This window comes from Mytilus edulis, chromosome 10 (assembly GCF_963676685.1).
Source record: "Mytilus edulis chromosome 10, xbMytEdul2.2, whole genome shotgun sequence".
Classification (NCBI taxonomy): Eukaryota; Metazoa; Mollusca; class Bivalvia; order Mytilida; family Mytilidae; genus Mytilus; species Mytilus edulis.
Genome location: NC_092353.1, coordinates 42,811,785 through 42,833,298, shown reverse-complemented (window position 1 = coordinate 42,833,298; position 21,514 = coordinate 42,811,785). Strand labels below are relative to the sequence as shown.

The following is a 21,514-nucleotide window of genomic DNA, read 5'->3' as shown; positions in this document are numbered from 1 at the left end:
ACTGGGTTTTAGTGGGTAATACTGGGCAATACTGGGTAATATAAAATATTTGTCTGAATTTTAAAGAGGATTCAGTGATAAACACAAATGCAATACATTTAATAAGATATTTATACCCTATTTTGTTTGTTTAGCATTTGTCTAGATTGGCAAACTGTAAATAGAAAGCAAATAAATCATTTTTTTTCAAATGAATATAGCTCCTATAAAGAATTAACAATTACATGTATTAAAGAAACATCACATTTAAATAATGTATATGTACTGTCACTAATTAATACAGTAAGTAGTTATTCAGATTAGAACACAGATTTGTTTATGTAACAATAATCAGTCCTTTCAATTTTATAAGTGTTAATGGCATGACCCTGTAGGGTGTTTATTTAGCAATATGAATGTATAACAATTAAAATTAACAATTCACTTAAACACTGCAATAAAAATGCATTTTTCAAAGTTTGGATTATTGAAACAATACTTGGTAATTAAAAGGTATCGTTAAATGTGCAAATCTTGTATTCTGCCTACATATAAAATTAATAGAGAAGAGAATGAAATTGAATTTTCTAGAAATGACTGTCAATAGTTATCTGTATAAAAAGTATATATTTAGCTGTTATACTATGAAACTATAACAAGTCTTTACTATTTTGTGTTAAAATAAGCTTAAAAAATCATATCGCCCAGTAATGCCCACTATTACCCATTTCTGGGACTATTGCCCAGCCCGGGAAAACCCGGGTTTTCCCACCCGGGAATTCCCGGGTGGGTAATACTTTGCCAACCCTGGTTTTGGCACTATAACTTTAGTATAAGTAAACAGAAATCTATGAAATTTTAACATAAGGTTTAGGACCACAAAAGGAAGGTTGGGATTGATTTTGGGAGTTTTGGTCCCTATAGTTTAGGAATTAGGGGCCAAAAAAAGGTCCCAGATAAGCATTTTTATTGGTTTTCGCACCATAACTTTAGTATAAGTATAGAGAAATCATTGAAATTTTAACACAAGGTTTATGACCATAAAAGGAAGGTTGGGATTGATTTTGGGAGTTTTGGTCCCAACAGTTTAGGAATTAGGGGCCCAAATAAGCATTATTCTTGGTTTTTGGACCATAACTTTAGTATAAGTAAATAGAAATCTGTGAAATTTAAACACAAGGTTTATGACCATAAAAGGAAGGTTGGGTTTGATTTTAGGAGGTTTGGTCCCAACAGTTTAGAAATAAGGGGCCCAAAGGGTCCAAAATTGAACTTTCATCAAAAATTGAATAATTGGGGTTCTTTGATATATGCCAAATCTAACTGTGTATGTAGATTCTTAATTTTTGGTCCCGTTTTCAAATTGGTCTACATTAAAGTCCAAAGGGTCCAAAATTAAACTAAGTTTGATTTTAACAAAAATTGAATTCTTGGGCTTTTTTGATATGCTGAATCTAAACATATACTTAGATTTTTGATTATGGGCCCAGTTTTCAAGTTGGTTCAAATCAGGATCCAAAATTATTATATTAAGTATTCAGCAATAGCAAGAAATCTTCAATTGCACAGTATTGTGCAATAGCAAGCAATTTTCAATTGCACAGTATTGCGCAATAGCAAGAAATCTTCAATTGCACAGTATTGTGCAATAGCAAATATTTTCAATTGCACAGTATTGCGCAATAGCAAGAAATATCTAATTGCACAATATTGTGCAATAGCAAGAAATTTTCAATTGGAGTTATCTTTCTTTGTCCAGAATAGTAGTTGAATCAACTTAAATCATTATTTTATACAATATACAATGTATATTCACTTTTACTACCAACTGATAAATTAAAACAATCTTTATCATTCAGTGATAACAAGCACTTTATTTTACATTTTAATATTTTATGATGTATTTAAATGAGTAGTTATTGTTGCAAACTACATTAGGAATTTGAATTGAGATCAGTTTTGGAAAAAGGGAAAGGGGGATGTGGAAAAAAAAAGGGGGGGGGGGGGGGTAATTTTTTCTCATTTCAGATTTCATAAATAAAAAGAAAATTTCTTTAAACATTTTTTTGAGAGGATTAATATTCAACAGCATAGTGAATTGCTCAAAGGCAAAAAAATTATTTTAAGTTCATTAGACCACATTCATTCTGTGTCAGAAACCTATGCTGTGTCAACTATTTAATCTCAATCCAAATTTAGAGCTGAATCCAGCTTAAATGTTGTGTCCATACTTGCCCCAACTGTTCAGGGTTCAACCTCTGCGGTCGTATATAGCTGCGCCCTGCGGAGCATCTGGTTTATTATTGGCCCAGTTTTCAAGTTGGTCCAAAATTAAGCTTTGTTTGATTTCAACAAAAATTGAATATATGGGGTTCTTTGATATATGCTGAATCTAACCATGTATTTAGAATTTTAATATTTGGGACTGGTTATCAAATTGGTCCACATTGAGGTCTAAAGGATCTAAAATGAACATTAATTGATTTCATCAAAAATTGAATTCTTGGGGTTCTATGATATGCTGAATTTAACCATGTATTTAGATTTTGGATATTGGACCATAATAGGTAAATGTCCAATTTAAAATTTTTAAGTTTTTAAGTTTAAGTTCTTAGACCACATTCATTCTGTGTCAGAAACCTATGTTGTGTCAACTATTTAATCACAATCCAAATTCAGAGTTATATCAAGCTTCATTGTTGTGTCCATATTTGCCCTAACTGTTCAGGGTTCGACCTCTGCGGTCGTATAAAGCTGTGTCCTGCGGAGCATCTGGTTTAAGGTTCAGTGGTTAAAGTTAATCTTGTGTTTTGGTCTGTTATTCTTATTCTGTATGCAATAGGTCAACTATGTTTGATGTATGAAAATATTTTATGATGTACAATGTCAGTCTGGCATTGTTTAATTGATCATTGTTGATCTCGACCTCATTTTAACGGTTCATTGCTCAATGTTAAGTTTTTGTTTTTAGGTCTATTTCTCTTATATTAATAGGAATAACTATATTTGGAGTATGGAATGATTGTAAGTGTATATGTCTAATGTGTATATATTTTTATTTTTTGTTTTTACCTCTTTTAGCTTTTACTATCACTGCATCAGTTATAAACCTTTGTCTATCGTTGTGATCTTTAAAAAAAAAAACCTGAAGAAATTCCTGGACCAAATGTTGCTGAACTTGACCTGAATATTCATTGAGAATTTATTTTAAAATGTGTACCTGGGGATTAAATCAGCATCAAACATGGGCTCTCTTACTGGGTTTTTCTCATTGTTTTAGGTCGTATGGTTTCCCATGTATAATTGCTTACATCTACATGTACTTCATTTGACTTTGTTGGATTGATTCTAAAATGCATACAGGCTGACATTGATTGCAATTGTATATATACAGACAGACAACAGATCAAGTGATGGCATTAGCTTACACATGTGGAGCAGGATCTGCTTACCCTTCCAGAGAACCTGAGATCACCCCCAGTTTTTGGTGGGGTTTCGTGTTGCTTAGTCTTTAGTTTTCTATGTTTTGTCTTCTGTACTATTATTTGTCTGTTTGTCTTTTTATTTTTAGCCATGGCATTGTCAGCTTATTTTCTATCTATGAGTTTGACTTTCCCACTGGTATCTTTCGTCCCTCTTTTACATTAGCCCTTCAGACAGGAGATATAAAATAAAAAAAAAATACATTTAAGTCCATTTAAACTTTATATCTCAACAAAACATTCATCCACTGTCTAGAGTTAATATACAGTTTTCAATTATACATGAATAAGAGTGTCAATAGCACTACATCTCTACATCATCTGGTGGTATACCAAGCTCTTCATCTGTCCATTGGTTAGGATCAGGAATTTTAAAATGAGGCTACAAATATAAAATTGAAAATAATTACTTGCAGATCATTTCCTGAACTTAATATTTCAGAAAAGACAAAAGACTCTAGCCAGATTTTCAAGCACCTGGTTTTACAAAATTTAACACAATATTTATAATATTAAATTAAACTCCATGAGGTGAACCAACGCCTGTGTGAATCATTTTGATAGAGTCTCTGAAGTGGATACCTTAGTATAATATTTATAATAGTTATTGAAAAACTGGTCATTATCATGATGTATATTGACTGCCCACAGGACAGTGGTATTGACTTAGATGCAGTCCATGTATCATGATAATGACCAGTTCTTCAAAAACAATTATGTTTATCTAATGGAGAAACCATGTTTTAAAAAATTCTCATAAACTCAATTGTTTAAAGCAAACTTGAGTTATTGTACGATTTCTATAGGAAAAAATGAAGACCAGTCATAGTGATAAGTACATTGTATAAGTCACTGCCATTCATTAAAGTGCAATTTTCAATATATGAATACAAAAATAAAATTTTCTTTAATTTTATAAGTAACTGGATCACTTATTTCAGAAACACCACTCTAATAAGGAAACAACACCAAACTGGTCATTAACATGTAAAAGTCTGTTAACAAACTGTTTTCTAGTACTTTTTTTCTGTTAAAGACTGATGGAATTTTCTACTAAATAATAAAGAATGTTGTTTGGTCTCTTGTTATCCAATATAAGAAGCAAATTCTTATTAACCAATACAAAATAACAAGAGTTCATTCTATCACTGTCTGATAAGATTTACAATAAAATTGTATAGTCATAATAATTAAATGACTAAATTGATGTTCAATGATACAGCAAGTGAAACTGTGAGCAGTGATGTTACCCCTGCCACAACTAGATACTTTTAATCAGGTTAATAGTGTAAAAGTATGGAAGTGTTCAGTAAACAGGAAGTTGTTGAGTGATGAAACTGAAAATACATCACATGGTATAGCTGACAATATTAACCCTAAAACAAAATTTTAGAAATCCTTGTATTAATAGTTCCTGAGAAAGATGTGATGAAAAATATTCATGGGACAGATTGACAGACAGACACAGGTATAACAGTATACCCCCACTTTTTTTAAGCGGGTATCAGGTAAAATTATAGTAAATATGTCAGGTGCATCTGATAATGTAAAGCTATATAGACTGCAATACTGTGATAAGGGAGATAACTTGTGTATTTTAACTTGAATGAGCTATTTAACATGGGAGGTAACTCTATATGCTACATCCACTGTATCAGTGATTACAATAAATTTGATATTCATTATTTTGTTTCTTGCTGGTAATTTTTGTTTGATATATATGATGATTTGTTCTGTAATTGATGACAGACCAATGTCTGGCCTAAATTTTGATAAATTTACTTACTTACTGACCCCAAGACCCACAAAGGACAATTCATTTCTACTTACCATTAAATGACCGTAATCTGTTATACATTTATAAAATATCCAAAACCACATGCCAAACATCATTAGACCTTCTGTAGATCTCATACTCCAGTCTCTGTCTAAGTATTTACGCCCTCTGTAACCAAACCTTAAAGAAAAAGAAAAACATAGTCATTAGACCGTAAATTTACTGCTACAGTGTTTTATATGCAAGAATTTAGGCTCTCTGCATCCAAAGCTAAAAAAAACAAAAAAAACTCTTCACTTTTTTGGTAGATTTCAGACTCCAGTCTGAGAGAATATAGGTCCTCTGAAGTTATCAAACCAAAAAGAAGGGAAAAAAAGGATCTGTACACCATAAAATTTCCTGATCTAGTCTTTATCTAAGTGTCCTCTGTATCCAAACCTACACAATAATCATTATAAGACAGTGTGCATGGTGTGTATTGAACGTTTTGTTTGATGCATTGCTTTTTTCAGTTTTAGAAGCTTTCCTGAGATAAAAATGCAATTGTGTTGCATATATATTGTTTTAAAAATAAAACCTTATGTTTGATTGTCAAATTATATAACAGTCCAATGAGTATATGTATATATATGTTTTCTGATGTCATTTGAATTCAGACAACCAGTTGATATAACTTTTTTGAATTTTAATGGGCATTTTTTTTCCTATATGCAGAAGGTGTAAAAATAAACATCCACTCAGTTAAACCCTTTAAGGGCATACGATACAGTTTTGATCCTGTATTTACAGTTTGATGAAAATTTCCATATAGGATATTTTTTGCCTGATTAAATCAAATATGTTATACATGTTACTTTTTGAGTTAAATGAGGTCGAACTTTTGTATATTTGCTCAAAATTCGGATTTGTGGCCGTATTTTTTATTTCGAAAGAAAGCTGTAACTTTTTTGTTTTAAAAGATAAACACAAATTGTTTTTTGTTAAATAATTTGTAATTTCCGTATTTTAAAAGTATCCTAACAATTTATGCATTTTTTATTCAGAAATAACTCATATTTATCAAATAGTCATAAATTGAGAAAAAAACATCATTTTTTGCTTTATATTTATCAAAATTAAAAAAATTGCAATATTTACAGTTTTATAAAACTTGGTCCACATAATCTCCCTGGAAAATGAAACAAAATGTTGTTTTAAAAAATAGGGGTCCATGCACTCGTTTTCAAATAAAATCAGTTTGAATGATCAAAATCAGTCTAAAAAAGCTTTTTTCCCGATATGTCACAGTTTGACGTCGCAAAAATAATATTTTACGTTAGACGGTTTTCACGGCTAGTGGCAGCCCAGGCTGATAAAATTGCTCTCGGGCCTGTAAAAATCAGACCTACAGGCCAACAGAATCTAACTAAAAATTTTCAAAAATTGAGCTGCGGACCTGTAGATTTAGCAGTTCAGCGTGAAGACTGTCTTAGCAACGTCACTACCTCCCCTGTAACTGTATCGTATGCCCTTAAGGTGGTACTCACACTACAGGGAAATGTGTAGGGTGAAAAAGTATATTGGGCGCGAATGGACCTGATACTGGCTATGCCATGGAATGTAACTAATATGGTACTGTGGTCGAAATGACATGTATCTGCACTGATACTTAGGCCGAAATGTCTCTAAAGCATTTAATATATATAAAGTGAACTCTCAGTACAAGCTAGTTGCTGGTTACTGTACGTACATATGTATATTTGAATACATATATATATCTTAAACCTTACGTGCTAGTTCCAGGTAAACAATCAACATCGTTTATTTTAGCATCATGAATTATTTCACCGCTGGCATTACGGGAATGGTTTCCATTCCTTTTTGTTGCATAGCCAAACAGCCTTTGTGTTGGTCGAATCAATCTTGAGACAATCATCTCAGACTGATTGAAAGACCACGAACTTTTAGATTTTACTTGCTATCCCGAAGGACAAATCCGAAAATTAATCGAATGAAGTTTTCGTCAGATTGTTCTCAGAATTTTAATTTTTAAATGATTCTATGAACCGAAACCAAATGTTTTGTCAGCAACACACCAGATTCAACCGAAAATCAGTTATTTTCAAGAAATGGCAAACTCAAAACAATATATAGTACAATTTGTACTTCCATTTACTTAATTTCATTGAATACAACAGCTTTTTGTATTTTGCCAATAATTTTCATTTGGTGAATCATGTCTTAAAAAGTCTTTAACGTACGTCGCAGTTGGTTTTGTTTAAACTATTAATCTGTATTTATCAAATTTTTACCTTTTCTATTGGGTGACAATGCAACGAGACCTTATTATAGATTTTAAAGAAAAATAACAATTTCCTTATTAAACAGATAATTATCTGTGTTAAAAATATCACACATTATTATAAAAATTCTAATCAATATAAAGTTTGCAAAAACAACCGTATTTTATAGTACGAAACAGAGGCTGTGAAATTGGTGACTTCCTTGACAACAACAGGTGCCCGAGGTAAACGATTGTAAACCAAAAAAATAATGAACGTTGGAAATTAAGCAGTATTCTTCTAATAATTGTAAGTATGCCTTTATTGTACCCTTAACTATATTTTATCCTTTGCAGAACTCTGTCTGTTTTATGAATGTTGTTTAGATCATTTTCTTGCATGTCTATAGACTAATGAGTATAGAGCAAGCTTAATCATGATGATGTTTGAAAATCAATGGATGGCACAAGTGGGATTCGAACCCTCAATGTCGGGATTTACAGACAGCTCTCTAACCAACTGAACCAAAAAAGATTTTCCCCAACTCAACTGGTTAGACTACCTTCACATTTTCAGGTCTACTACACTATTCCCCCTTTTCTTTTTCGAGCTGTGTGCAATCCATTCGAGCAACTTGTAGGTCCACTACTGTCTAACCCCGAGACATCTTACTACCCGGAAATACTCTGGCCAGTTCCACTTAGATATGTCATGGTCATCCTATGACTTCTGGTCAACCACCATGACCATATCAAACTGCCAAGAACCTACAGTATATACACTGGGTACAAGTCAAATCGGCACCTGGTCAATTCGGGACCCACAGAAAAAGTCAAATCGGCACCTGGTTAAATCTGCATCTATTCAAATCGGCACCTATTTAAAGTCAATTCGGCATCCAATTATATTTGATTTAAATTAATTAAAACTATTCAAAAAATGTACAAATGATCTTTCTATTTCTAATTATTTTTAGGGTTTTCTCAATATTCTATGACTCTGACTGTTGTTTTGATTAGTTTCTTTTCAATTAATTGATTTTAAGAATTCACTAGTACCTATACAAATCTTTGTTGATTAAAAGTCAACCAAACCAATGTCTTGCTAGCATCATTAAAAGAACTGTATCTCTGATATACAAGTAGTTATATATTGATGCGTTTTTTCTTCACTAAAAAACTAAATAAAAAACAATGAAGCCATTACGCAAGATGTTGTTTAATCTTGAGAAAGTTAGAAGCAGCAAGAGGGAAAACTGTGAGTCCTTTTCATTAGTATCACTTATTATAGCAAAATTGATGCAATTCTAATTAGGTATAGGAAGATGTGGTGTGAGTGCCAATGAGACAACTCTCCATCCAAATAACAATTTAAAAAAAGTAAACCATTATAGGTCAATGTACGGCCTTCAACACGGAGCCTTGGCTCACACTAAAAGGCTAATTTCATTCAGCAATTAGAGGACTGTAAATGACTCATACTAAACCATTCAAACAAGAAAACTAATGGCCTTATTGACTTTATCTATAGGTGACTTTCGGTATTGGTTTTACTCATTGTCAAAGGCTGTTTGGTGACCTATAGTTGTTAATTTCTGTGTCATTTGATCTTGTGGTGGAGTTGTCTCATTGGCAATCGTACCACATCTTCTTATATTTATATGAATATTATTAAGTGGGAGATTTTACTATAGTTGGTATTTGTTTCCATGTATTTCCTTTTCAATCAGCCTCCAATTATTTTAAAAGAAACCTTGATAATTATTTAACATTCAATGTAAGGGCGAAATTTTCTAGGAATATTTGTGGCAGAATTAAAGATTTTGGAAATGATTATCCTATTTTTTTTTTATTTGATGTACTGTGTAATCGGTTATTTTTTGTGGGTATCAAATTTTGTTAATTGAAGAAAAGTATTTTTAACTTTTTGGTTCTTCTCAAGTCTGGATATGACCATATACATGATGTAGAAAATTTTATTATTTTACTTTTTTTTTTAACATTTAATCTTGTGGATCACCATCAATTTTCCCACTATATAAAAAAAAGCTATAACACAAATACATTTGAATCCAGAGTAGTCTTTACGTTCAGCCACAGGCCCAGCAGCCCAGGCTTGTAAAATTGCTCTAGGGTCTAATCATAAAGAGATCTCTACAGTCCATCAGAATCTAGCTAAATTTCTCCAAAAATTGAGATAGTACTGGTCTGTAGATTTGAAACTTTATGATAAAGACTGCACAGTAATCAAACTTCATTAGGTGGGTTTTGCAGCTTACTCATTCTTTAACTTTTAACTGTGCTTAATTTAATGCATTCTTCAAAATACAAACAATAAAAAGAATTATGCGAAAAACATGTTTTGACACAATTAAATTATCCTGTTCTTGTCCTTTTACAATAATCCCATGCATTTTGAACTTAAATTCAAAGGTCATCTCTCCATTAACGATTAAAGGCAATTTTTTTGTGGTCTCAAGGGGTGACCTATTTATAGAGATTTGACTGCTATACAACTTTTACTTATATCCCGATGCATAGTCAAATATATTTTGATTGTTTGAATAGTTGATTCCGATGATTTAACTAAACTGTTTTAGGAAGCATGTTTACACCCCTTTTAACACTAACATAAATATAACTTATGTTCTATTGATATAAAGGTTTAATTTTGACAATAAAAATTGGGAAACAATGAATTGTATTGATTAGTTAATTAAGATCTGTGGATTTAAACAGATTGTTGAAAGATTTATAAGATAGGAATAGTTAAGTTCCCATAAATCATATGTAACATTGATTTAATTACGGTAACCAGACCTATAATTGAGATTCCCTATAGTAACTACCAAATTTGGAGACTTTAGCTTTCTTTTGTTTAAAAGTGATGAAAGTGAAAAGGGAAACACTGAAAATTCCATAATTTCAAAGGTAATATATTAATATAGTCTTTGATCATGTTGATGCATATATACATTTTGTATATATGTAAACATTTGTTATTATGATTTATAAAGAGAATTTTGGATTTTTTTTTCGCTATTCATTGAAATAGAAAATGTAACCTATATTTTGACTGCAGTTTGAGTTTACTATATATATATATATATACTACATTTGTACTTTGTATGTGTAAAAATTAAATGTTTAAAAAAATGATCTTTTTTTTCAGGTACATGATCAACTGTTAAAAGATGGCATTAATACCTCCAGAATTGAAGGGTATTCCCACAATATTTGGAGAGGTGCTAGAGAAAAATGTTACATTTTGTATTGATACGTCTGGAAGTATGTACAAAAGTCTTGACGTTGTGAAGGAACATTTGATAGAAACCTTACTAAAACATGCTAACAAGCCACCACCTAGGTCTTTCAACATCTTAGAATTCAATTCTGATGTCACCCAATGGGCCGATAAAATGGTTAAGTGTTCACCACAAACTGTGACTGTTGCTACAGATTGGATAAAAAATTTAACCCCTAAAACAGGGACAAATACCCAAGGTGCTTTGCTGACTGCTTTGTCAGATTCTGCATGTGGAGCTGTGTACATTGTCACTGATGGTCTAGCAGATCAGCATCCGGTAGACATTTTAGATAGTGTGTACGAAGCAGCTAGGGGACGTCCAATACACTGTATATATCTGAGTTCCGAGGAACGTACAGACAGTGTGGCAATTGAATTGTTGGAAGATCTAGCCGTTGAATCTTATGGTTCATTTCATATCATAACATTAACAACACATGGATGTGTTGAACGAATAACACCAATTTATCGTGCAGATCATGCTGCTGAACGCTTAGTCAGAACAGCTAATGGTACAATTCATAGCCAGGACAAAATGTGCAGTATGTCAACATCACTTGCAGTGGACCCTGAAGAAAGTTTGTATCTTACACCTCGAGTCAATGCATTTGGGCAGTATGCCCCATATTTAGATCCTGTTTATCCTTATCAATATCCTGCGTATGCTCCAGGCCTTCCGTGGAATGCCTACCCGTTTAGGTATTATTATCCACATGGTTGGAGCAGATATCGTCCAGCAAGAAATTATTTGAAAGCAAAAGATGCCATGTTAGGGAGCATTGAGGGTGATCTCTCTCCTGCAGCAGGTGCCCTGTTGATTGGTAAAAGTGTGCTGGCTCGTAGAATGGATGATGGATATTTTTACCAGGGAACAGTCAAAAGTCAGGTAAGCAACTTGTTGAAATTCACATACCCATAATGGGGCCTTGAGGAATAAAAGTTTTGTCCAAAAATTAAACTTCAATTGTTTGATTTTGCTCACATTTATATGTACCTACCCAACAAAAAGCAGCCTAATCAAAAAGTTACATGACACAAACATTTTGACAAAATCATTTTACAAATTTTCATGCCCCACCTACGATAGTAGAGGGGCATTATGTTTTCTGGTCTGTGCGTCCGTTCGTCCGTCCGTTCGTCCGTCCGTCCGTTCGTCCGTTCGTCCGTTCGTCAGAAGACAGCAATAAAATTGAGAATGAAAACTTTATACACCAAATTTATTTCTTTGAAAATGAAGGATAAACTTGGTTTAGATACATTTGTATCAATAAAAATCATTAGAGAAACAGATTCTACCACTAAATCTCATGTATTACGATATCTCTCTCGTCTCAACAGCAGTGAAATTTTGAATATTCAATAAGCTCGGCAAGTCTCTCATTTTATTATCACATAATGTCATTTACATTGTAATTAAAATGGAATGACTCCAGTATGAGTGGAGAAAAATATGCATTTACTTGTTCTAAAAAAATAATACTTTAATATTTGAAGTAATTGGATTAAGTAAACATTGTAAAACACAAAAAAGAAAACAGGTTTAATAAGAATTTGCTTGTGAAATTTGTGTGAAATTTGTGTTTTTAAAATCTGCTAACTAAATATAATGGAGTTAAAACATTCAACAGCTAGAAAGAAAAGAACAGTCTATTGGTAGAAAAATCAATATGCATACAAACATGTAATTTTGTTTCAAAGGTATCAATTATAAACCTTCAAACTGATTTTTTAAAAGACATATTATATCATTTTACCAATTATATATTATGTCATAAAAGTCCACTGTTAGAAATCCAGTCTCTTTTTTAAATGCCTCACCCAGGTGAACAACCAAACACACACTAAAATGTCTATAGCCTGTTAAGTGCAACAAATGGCTCCCTATTAAAAGTGAATAGACAAAGATCTTTATATATATGAAGACAAAGATCTTTATATATGATATAGGTTAATAAATCATTGTAAACTCTTATGTTGATATCAAATTTTGAATAGCTTAATGCAAGCAACGTTTACAACATTATCCCATAGTTAACAGCTTCAAATATTTTATATCTAAATGTTTTAAAGTTTACTTTGTTAACTTGCAATTGTTTATATATATTAACCAATGAAATTTAGTAAGAGCTGTACATTTACCTTTGCTATAGGTATTGGTAACTGAATTTAGTTTATAGAAATTGAAAATAGAATAAATGCATTGGAGCTATAGTTATTCATTTTTATACAGAAACATGACAAGATTCACAAAACTTATAATTATATCAGGCAGTTGAAATTGTAAATTACCTCCCTTATTTTGAAACAGTTAAGCAGTCTATAAATTTAATATTAGATTTCTCTTTTAGAGAGACAATTCTATCAAAGCAAGATAAGGAGAAAAGATTTACATTATGTTAAACTTTATTTTGTAGTCTTTATTTTGTTCAAGGGAGGGGGGGGGGGGGTTAAAAAAAACCCCAAAGTAAATGTACCTCATGCTTAAGTTAATTAAACCATGCTAATATAGTATACATGTATATGATGGACTGTGGAATTTTCTATAAAACTTCTAAAACTTTGTTCTATTTCTTTGATTTAGATTTTGTCAGACAAATTCCTGGTTGCATTTGGTCCATGTAAACACGGTAAATATAAAGATACAACCTATCAAGATACACATGTGTATGACATCATTGATTATGAAGATGCTAAACGACACACAATTCTGGCTGCCGATCGTGTACTGGCACCATGGGAAGCAGATGGTGAAAGATTTGCTCCAGGAATAGTCATTGATGGACATGAGAAAAGACAAGCCCCAGGTAAGTTTTTTCTAGTTATTCTTATACTGTGGATTCATTTATTTTTTTATACCAATTTTAGTGGATTGAGGAAAACTTGCACTTTTGTTGATATTTGATTTCATGGTTTTGCCAAATTCTGCCTACATTCCTTTAGAAAATTTGTAATGCGTTGAACATTTAAATTTGTGGTTCCCATATACATTTATATGCATGACTGTACCCATGAATTTCACGAAAATTAGTTTCCAACGAATATTAATGAATCCACAGTAAATTATAATTGACGATAACCAAAATAACCATCGAATATTTTTTATTGGATAAAAAAGTTCATTATTGTTAACTTTATTTGACATTCAAAATTGTTTTAAACATATCAAGAAGGGAGCAGGTGCATTTCAGACCCTAATTTTGTCTAAATTATTGTGCACACATTCATGTAAAAGTCAACATACAAGATCTACAAGAAGGTTAGAAGAATAATTTTATTATAATTGTAGCAGTTCAGAAGTGTACATCATACATGTCCAGTGTTCTTGTACCTGTCTCTGAGCAATTAATAAAGCTTGGGTTAGTGTATGGACACATGTCTGTTTTTGATTTCTTTCTATTTTTATACCCCACGCAACAAATTGCGAAGGGTATAATGTTTTTGACCCGTCCGTCCGTCCGTCAGTCCGTCCGTCAGTCCTGTTTCTTGTCATCGCAACTCCTCTCAAACCACACAACAGAATTTCACGAAACCTTTTCAGATAATAAGGACATACTATGTAGTTGTGCATATCGACGGGAAATTGCGATTCAATTTTTTTTCTAGGAGTTACGTCCCTTTGAACTTATTTACTTTAATGTACTACTGCAACAGTTTGTCATCGCAACTCCTCTCAAACCACACAACAGAATTTCACGAAACCTTTTCAGATAATAAGGACATACTATGTAGATGTGCATATCGACGGGAAATTGCAATTCAATTTTTTTTCTAGGAGTTACGCCCCTTTGAACTTATTTACTTTAATGTACTACTGCAACAGTTTGTCATCGCAACTCCTCTCAAACCACACAACAGAATTTCACGAAATCTTTTCAGATAATAAGGACATACTATGTAGTTGTGCATATCGACGGGAAATTGCGATTCAAATTTTTTTCTAGGAGTTACGCCCCTTTGAACTTATTTACTTTAATGTACTACTGCAACAGTTTGTCATCGCAACTCCTCTCAAACCACACAACAGAATTTCACGAAACCTTTTCAGATAATAAGGACATACTATGTAGTTGTGCATATCGACGGGAAATTGCGATTAAATTTTTTTTCTAGGAGTTACGCCCCTTTGAACTTATTTACTTTAATGTACTACTGCAACAGTTTGTCATCGCAACTCCTCTCAAACCACACAACAGAATTTCTTGAAACCTTTTCAGATAATAAGGACATACTATGTAGATGTGCATATCGACGGGAAATTGCAATTCAATTTTTTTTCTAGGAGTTACGCCCCTTTGAACTTATTTACTTTAATGTACTACTGCAACAGTTTGTCATCGCAACTCCTCTCAAACCACACAACAGAATTTCACGAAATCTTTTCAGATAATAAGGACATACTATGTAGTTGTGCATATCGACGGGAAATTGCGATTCAATTTTTTTTCTAGGAGATACGCCCCTTTGAACTTATTTACTTTAATGTACTACTGCAACAGTTTGTCATCGCAACTCCTCTCAAACCACACAACAGAATTTCACGAAACCTTTTCAGATAATAAGGACATACTATGTAGTTGTGCATATCGACGGGAAATTGCGATTACATTTTTTTTCTAGGAGTTACGCCCCTTTGAACTTATTTACTTTAATGTACTACTGCAACAGTTTGTCATCGCAACTCCTCTCAAACCACACAACAGAATTTCTTGAAACCTTTTCAGATAATAAGGACATACTATGTAGTTGTGCATATCGACGGGAAATTGCGATTCAATTTTTTTTCTAGGAGTTAAGCCCCTTTGAACTTATTTACTTTAATGTACTACTGCAACAGTTTGTCATCGCAACTCCTCTCAAACCACACAACAGAATTTCACGAAATCTTTTCAGATAATAAGGACATACTATGTAGTTGTGCATATCGACGGGAAATTGCGATTCAATTTTTTTTCTAGGAGATACGCCCCTTTGAACTTATTTACTTTAATGTACTACTGCAACAGTTTGTCATCGCAACTCCTCTCAAACCACACAACAGAATTTCACGAAACCTTTTCAGATAATAAGGACATACTATGTAGTTGTGCATATCGACGGGAAATTGCGATTACATTTTTTTTCTAGGAGTTACGCCCCTTTGAACTTATTTACTTTAATGTACTACTGCAACAGTTTGTCATCGCAACTCCTCTCAAACCACACAACAGAATTTCTTGAAACCTTTTCAGATAATAAGGACATACTATGTAGTTGTGCATATCGACGGGAAATTGCGATTCAATTTTTTTTCTAGGAGTTAAGCCCCTTTGAACTTATTTACTTTAATGTACTACTGCAACAGTTTGTCATCGCAACTCCTCTCAAACCACACAACAGAATTTCATGAAACTTTGTAGATAATAAGGACATACTATGTAGATGTGCATATATATCAACAGGAAATTACGGTTCAGTTTTTTTTCTAGGAGTTATGCCCCTTTGAACTTATTTGCTTTAATGTACTTCTGCAACAGTTTGTCATCTCAACTCCTCTGAAAACACACAACAGAATTTCATGAAGTTTTGTAGATAATAAGGACATACTATGTATATTGACAGGAAATTATTATTCAATATTTTTTTATACAATTTTTTTTTCTTATACTTATTTAATTTCTCCAATGACAATGTGGGGACGTGGGGTATGTGAGCGTACTCACTAAGGTTCTTTTATTGGGTTACTGTCTCATTGATGTACTGTCACCACATATTTCATTGTATTCAAACTTGTGACAAAGTGTTTTTATCATTCCTAAAATTTTGAATTTTCTGTATATATTTGGCCGATAAAAGCTCCAGGGAATTGTTTTTAAAATTAAAAAAAAGTGATAGACATTCTGAAATATATATAAAGTAGGCCGTATATCTATGTAACTAAAACACGTTTGTATAAAACTACAGTTAAAAGCAACTGTTAAATTTAAATGTCAGGTTATGATTCCCTTTCAAACATACTATCTTTTATATTTGTCTTTTAATATTTACATTTTACTTGATAAATATATGCCTACAGATAAAGTCTGAAGATGTTTTACATAGAATTAGAACTATGTACAACTTGTTGTCATAACAGTCTGAACTGAAATAAGGAATTGTTAAAACATGTGTTGGGAGCTTTTTTTTTTTTTTTCATTTTTATTGATTTTTTGGTCTGAAATTTTTGTTTTGGAGTGATTGCCACATATTTTCTTTGCAAATGTATAGTTTCTTTCAGTATGTTTTTTCCAATAACTTTTTTTTTCTAAAAGAAAATTTGTCATGCCTACAGATAACGATCTTCTTTAGTTTGTACATTTATAATATAAAAGCATATAGATAAGATAATCGGAGAGTTACAGATTTTCTTTCCTGTTAACTTATATGTGACAGCATATTTTTTTAAATCAATGTAAATGAAAAAAAGTCTTTGGTATTTGAAGGATTTAGTAAACTTAGCATAATGACCTTTAAACCTTTTTAGAATATTTCAAGAAAAATAATCTGCTCCTTTTTATATTAGAGTACTAGTATTGCCTTAAACTCTTAATACCATTTATTCCTTCATCAGGACTTCCCATTTGGATGGTTTTACATTAGTAATTTTTTGGGCCCTTTTGTGAACCAAGACTCTGTGTTGAAGACAATAATTTGACCTATAATGGTTCACTTTAACAAATTGTGACTTAGATGGAGAGTTGTTTCATTGGCACTCATAGTCATACAACATCTTTTTATATCTATTTGTAGCTGAAGTGATCTAAATAGATTATCTACAAATATATTGTTTCTGGCATTTGCACTTCTATAGACTACCAGTATACATGTACAGTATATGACTATTGAGTGCTTTTGTTTAACATCACAGACAAATATAAACTTGAAATCTATGCTAATACAAAGTTGAGTCTGACTGCATCTCATCTTGCATAAATCAGGCCGTTAGTTTTCTTATTTGAATTGTTTTACATTGTCATTTCGGGGCCTTTTATAGCTGACTATGCGGCATGGGCTTTTCTCATTGTTGAAGGCTGTACGGTGACCTATAGTTGTTAATTTCTGTGTCATTTTGGTCTCTTGTGGACAGTTGTCACATTGGCAATCATACCACATCTTCTTTTTTATAATAATTATGATAATGTCATAGTATATTTATATAAAGAGTATCAATGTTTCTTTCTGTTAGGATAATGATTGGGAGTTTACTTCAGCTATCATATATGATGTAATTAATGTTCACTTAAAACCACATTGTATATGGGAAACATGCTGAAATAAATTTAGATAAAGAAGATGTGGTATGAGTGCCAATGAGACAACTCCTCCATCCAAGTCACAATCACACAATGTAATGTCTTTTAATTAAAGCTATAAATTATATAGATTTAATAAACATATGCATGTATATATATTTTTTTCCCTTTTTGTCCATACCATATACTGGTAGGGGCTGCTCTGGCTCCCAAAAAGTTGGAGCCAGAAAAATTGCCAGTCTTGTATACTGTTGTACATTTTATATATGGACAGAAACAAGATAATGATATAACAGAGAAAATTGATTGTGGAAAATATACATAGTACCGGTACTGTAGTTGTTAATGAATTCAATGAAAAAAGGTATACAAGAAAGGCAACGACAGGGGTTTGTCTCTCTCTTAGTATCAACTTCTTTTTCTAAAAAAAATATTTAAAAAAAAATAAAATTTAATTTTTTAATTTTCAAAAATTACTTATAAACTGGATATAATTAATGCAGTCTTTCTAAATGAAACACCTAATAGAAATGAAGATATGATAATAAATGAAAACCCCAGTAGTGCCTCTTGACAAGTTTCACAGTCTTAACCAAACAATGATTGATTTTTCCTTTTCTATTATGTATAATATTCTTAATATTTGATGATCATTAGATATATAGATTTACCTATATTTATTAAGTCAATAATCCAAATGCAATCATACATACTTCTTTTGTCCTCAATCTTTGTACTATTTTTTCATTTATACTTTTAATTCCAGAGAGATTTAAATTAATTTGTAATCCATTTTTTGATACATGGACAATTTTTTATTTGTATGAATGCATGTTTTTTATGTTATACATACCTAAAATTACTACTAAAAATAGGATATTAAGGGCATACGATACAGTTACAGGGACTGTTATGACGTTGCTAACATAAATTGTTATTTTCGACGTCAAACAGTGACTAATCGGAAAAAGATGCAGTTTTCGGCTGATTTTTATCATTTAAACTGATACAACTTGAAAACGAGTTCATGGACCCCTCTTTTTGAAAATGATATTTGGTTTGATTACGTAAGAAGATTATGTGTACATGTACCAATTTTCATGAAAACGTAAATAGTGCAATTTTTTAAAATTTGATTAATATACAGCAAAAAATGATGTTTTTTTCCTACATTCATGATCATTTGATAAAGGAGTAGGTTCAGTAAGACCCCTTTTTGGCCCCAAAATATAGCAGTTTTACAAAATTGTGAAAATGTAATCTTTTAGCTATTTACTGGAAAGTAAAATGCTTCTGCTTCGCAAATATGGGCTGTTTTTGACAATACAATGCACAAATATCGGGTACTAGCATCATAAAGTCATGCTAAATTACTGAAATCTTCACAATTTTAGCATTTTAGCTATATTTTAGACGGTTTCCGTCCTAAATGAAAGTGGCCGCATTCGTGTTCATTCATAATATTGAAATCTAAGTTGTATTTGATGATAATACATAACATATATAAAGGTTGAGGATCAACACGGATGCGGCCACTTTCATTTTTGACAAAAACCATCTGAAAAATGACGGTTTTTGGCATATTTGAAAGATTTTTCATATTTAAGCTTGAATCGGAGCGTTTTTAATGACTAAATCAGTCAAAATCTTTCACATACACGAATTGAATCAATTGAAATAGACACTTAAGTGTTTAAAACGTGTCTAAAATCTTTCTTTAGATGAACCTAAAATTTGAGGCCAAAATCGGCCCTTACCGGACCTACTCCTTTGAGTTATTTGTAAAAGTAAAATGTACAAATTTATGTAATATTCATATAAAACATAAATTACAAATAATTTATCAAAAACAGATTGTGTTTATCTTTTAAAACAAAAAGTTTTGTAGTTCTATCGAAAGGAAAAATACATTCACAAATCTGTATTTTGAGAAAATATCTCAAATTTGAACCTCAGTTTACTCAAAAAGTAGCACGTGAAGGTATCTTTTTTATTACATATTTAATTTAATCAGGTAAAAAATAGCCGACATGCAAATTTTCACCAAAATTTAAATTTCGGGATCAAAACTGTATCGTATGCCCTTAACAGAAAAAATATGATATATTATTATTCTCTACCATGGGAGCGACTGTGCAAGTGGTCTAAGTGTATATCTTTCACTATTTGATCAACAGCTAGGCTCTGAGTCTGAACCTCCCCCTATTGGCCCCTAACAGGAAAGGTGTGTGAGTAAATCTTCACAAACTAGGATAATTTGCCAGTTAAGGTCTGTGGTTCTTTCCACCAAAACATTGTGATCTGTAGTGCTGAAAGTGGCTTTTGACCTCAACAATCAATCAATCTTTTATCATAGGAATGGTGTGTTGATAAACTGAAAAAATGATGTCCCTAGAAAAAAGCACAAATGTCCTAAACATTAAAGCACAAACTTCCCTCACCGAATTTCATTTTAAGAAAAAACAACAATGGTGCTAATTATATAATTAGTAAGATCAAATGATCAGATGGTGTGACAGATGGCCTTTTGTAGTACTAATAATATTACCAAATTAATAGATTAATGTAACAACTTAACACTTAGATTAATCAAATGTAAACTTTAATAAATCTGCCTGTGTCAAAATATTATAATTAAATATAATCTGACTTAATTTATTAGATTATGATTATTCATTACACCAGTCACCATTACAATTAATCAAACAAATAATTCCATTAGACTAAATTCTTAATATGATTTTTGTGCGAAAAGGTAACTTCAATAACAGCTACTTTTTTGTGAAAAAAAACCCTTTTAATATCCCTATACCTAAATACAACAATTTTGGCAATACATTAAATAAAAAACAAACAAAAAAATTATGTCCACATGCAGTGGCATTATTTACTGAACATTTCTTTAAATGAATGTGTCCACAGTATTTACTGACTGAGTTATAAACCATTGAGGGGTAAAAAAAACTTTAAAAGAAGATTTTTCAGCCAGATTAATTTTAAGATTAAAAAATAGGATCATTTTAAGATCGCAGAGTTCTTGAATGGCTTTTTGATAATTCAACTTCAATATTTGGGTAGTTGTTAGGAAATTTAAATGATTCATACTAACACAGCACTGAACCATGTTATGACCGTGAAATGAGAATTTAAATATTTTTATTTCGTATCAATGTTACATGAATACATTAAAGGTTTTGAGCGAGAAGTTTTCTTTAAAGTTTAACATAACCGACCACTTTGTTTTATTTTAATGTTTATCAATAGATCTAACTTGATGAATTAAATGGATCGAAGTGTTATATGATTATATCTCTTGATTCTTCTTAGAATATTTTAGAGGTTTAAAATTTTATTCGGTCAGAAATGAAACGTAAATTTCACAGAATATTCTGGTGTAACTTAATGTTTAAGTAAAAAACAAATCAAACTGATTTATAGAAT

The 21,514-nt window shown here is 31.6% G+C and overlaps 2 protein-coding genes across 2 annotated transcripts in view; one reads left to right on the top strand and one right to left on the bottom strand.

The window, feature by feature from the left end:
* Positions 1-3,665: 3,665 nt before the first annotated feature.
* LOC139491212 (uncharacterized) lies at positions 3,666-7,242 on the bottom strand. Its single transcript, XM_071278682.1, has 3 exons — positions 7,008-7,242; positions 5,292-5,418; positions 3,666-3,843 (listed from the first exon to the last, which is right to left on the bottom strand). The coding sequence occupies exons 1-3, from the start codon at positions 7,151-7,153 to the stop codon at positions 3,766-3,768; spliced, it is 351 nt and encodes a 116-aa protein (XP_071134783.1). The 5' UTR covers positions 7,154-7,242; the 3' UTR covers positions 3,666-3,765.
* Positions 7,243-7,671: 429 nt separating this feature from the next.
* Positions 7,672-21,514, top strand: part of LOC139492779 (uncharacterized) — a gene marked incomplete in the record, with an annotated part of 23,455 nt that continues 9,612 nt past the window's right edge. The window contains 3 exon segments of the mRNA XM_071280930.1: positions 7,672-7,808; positions 10,671-11,691; positions 13,387-13,609. Of these exon segments, the coding sequence (XP_071137031.1) occupies positions 10,693-11,691; positions 13,387-13,609 (1,222 nt within the window).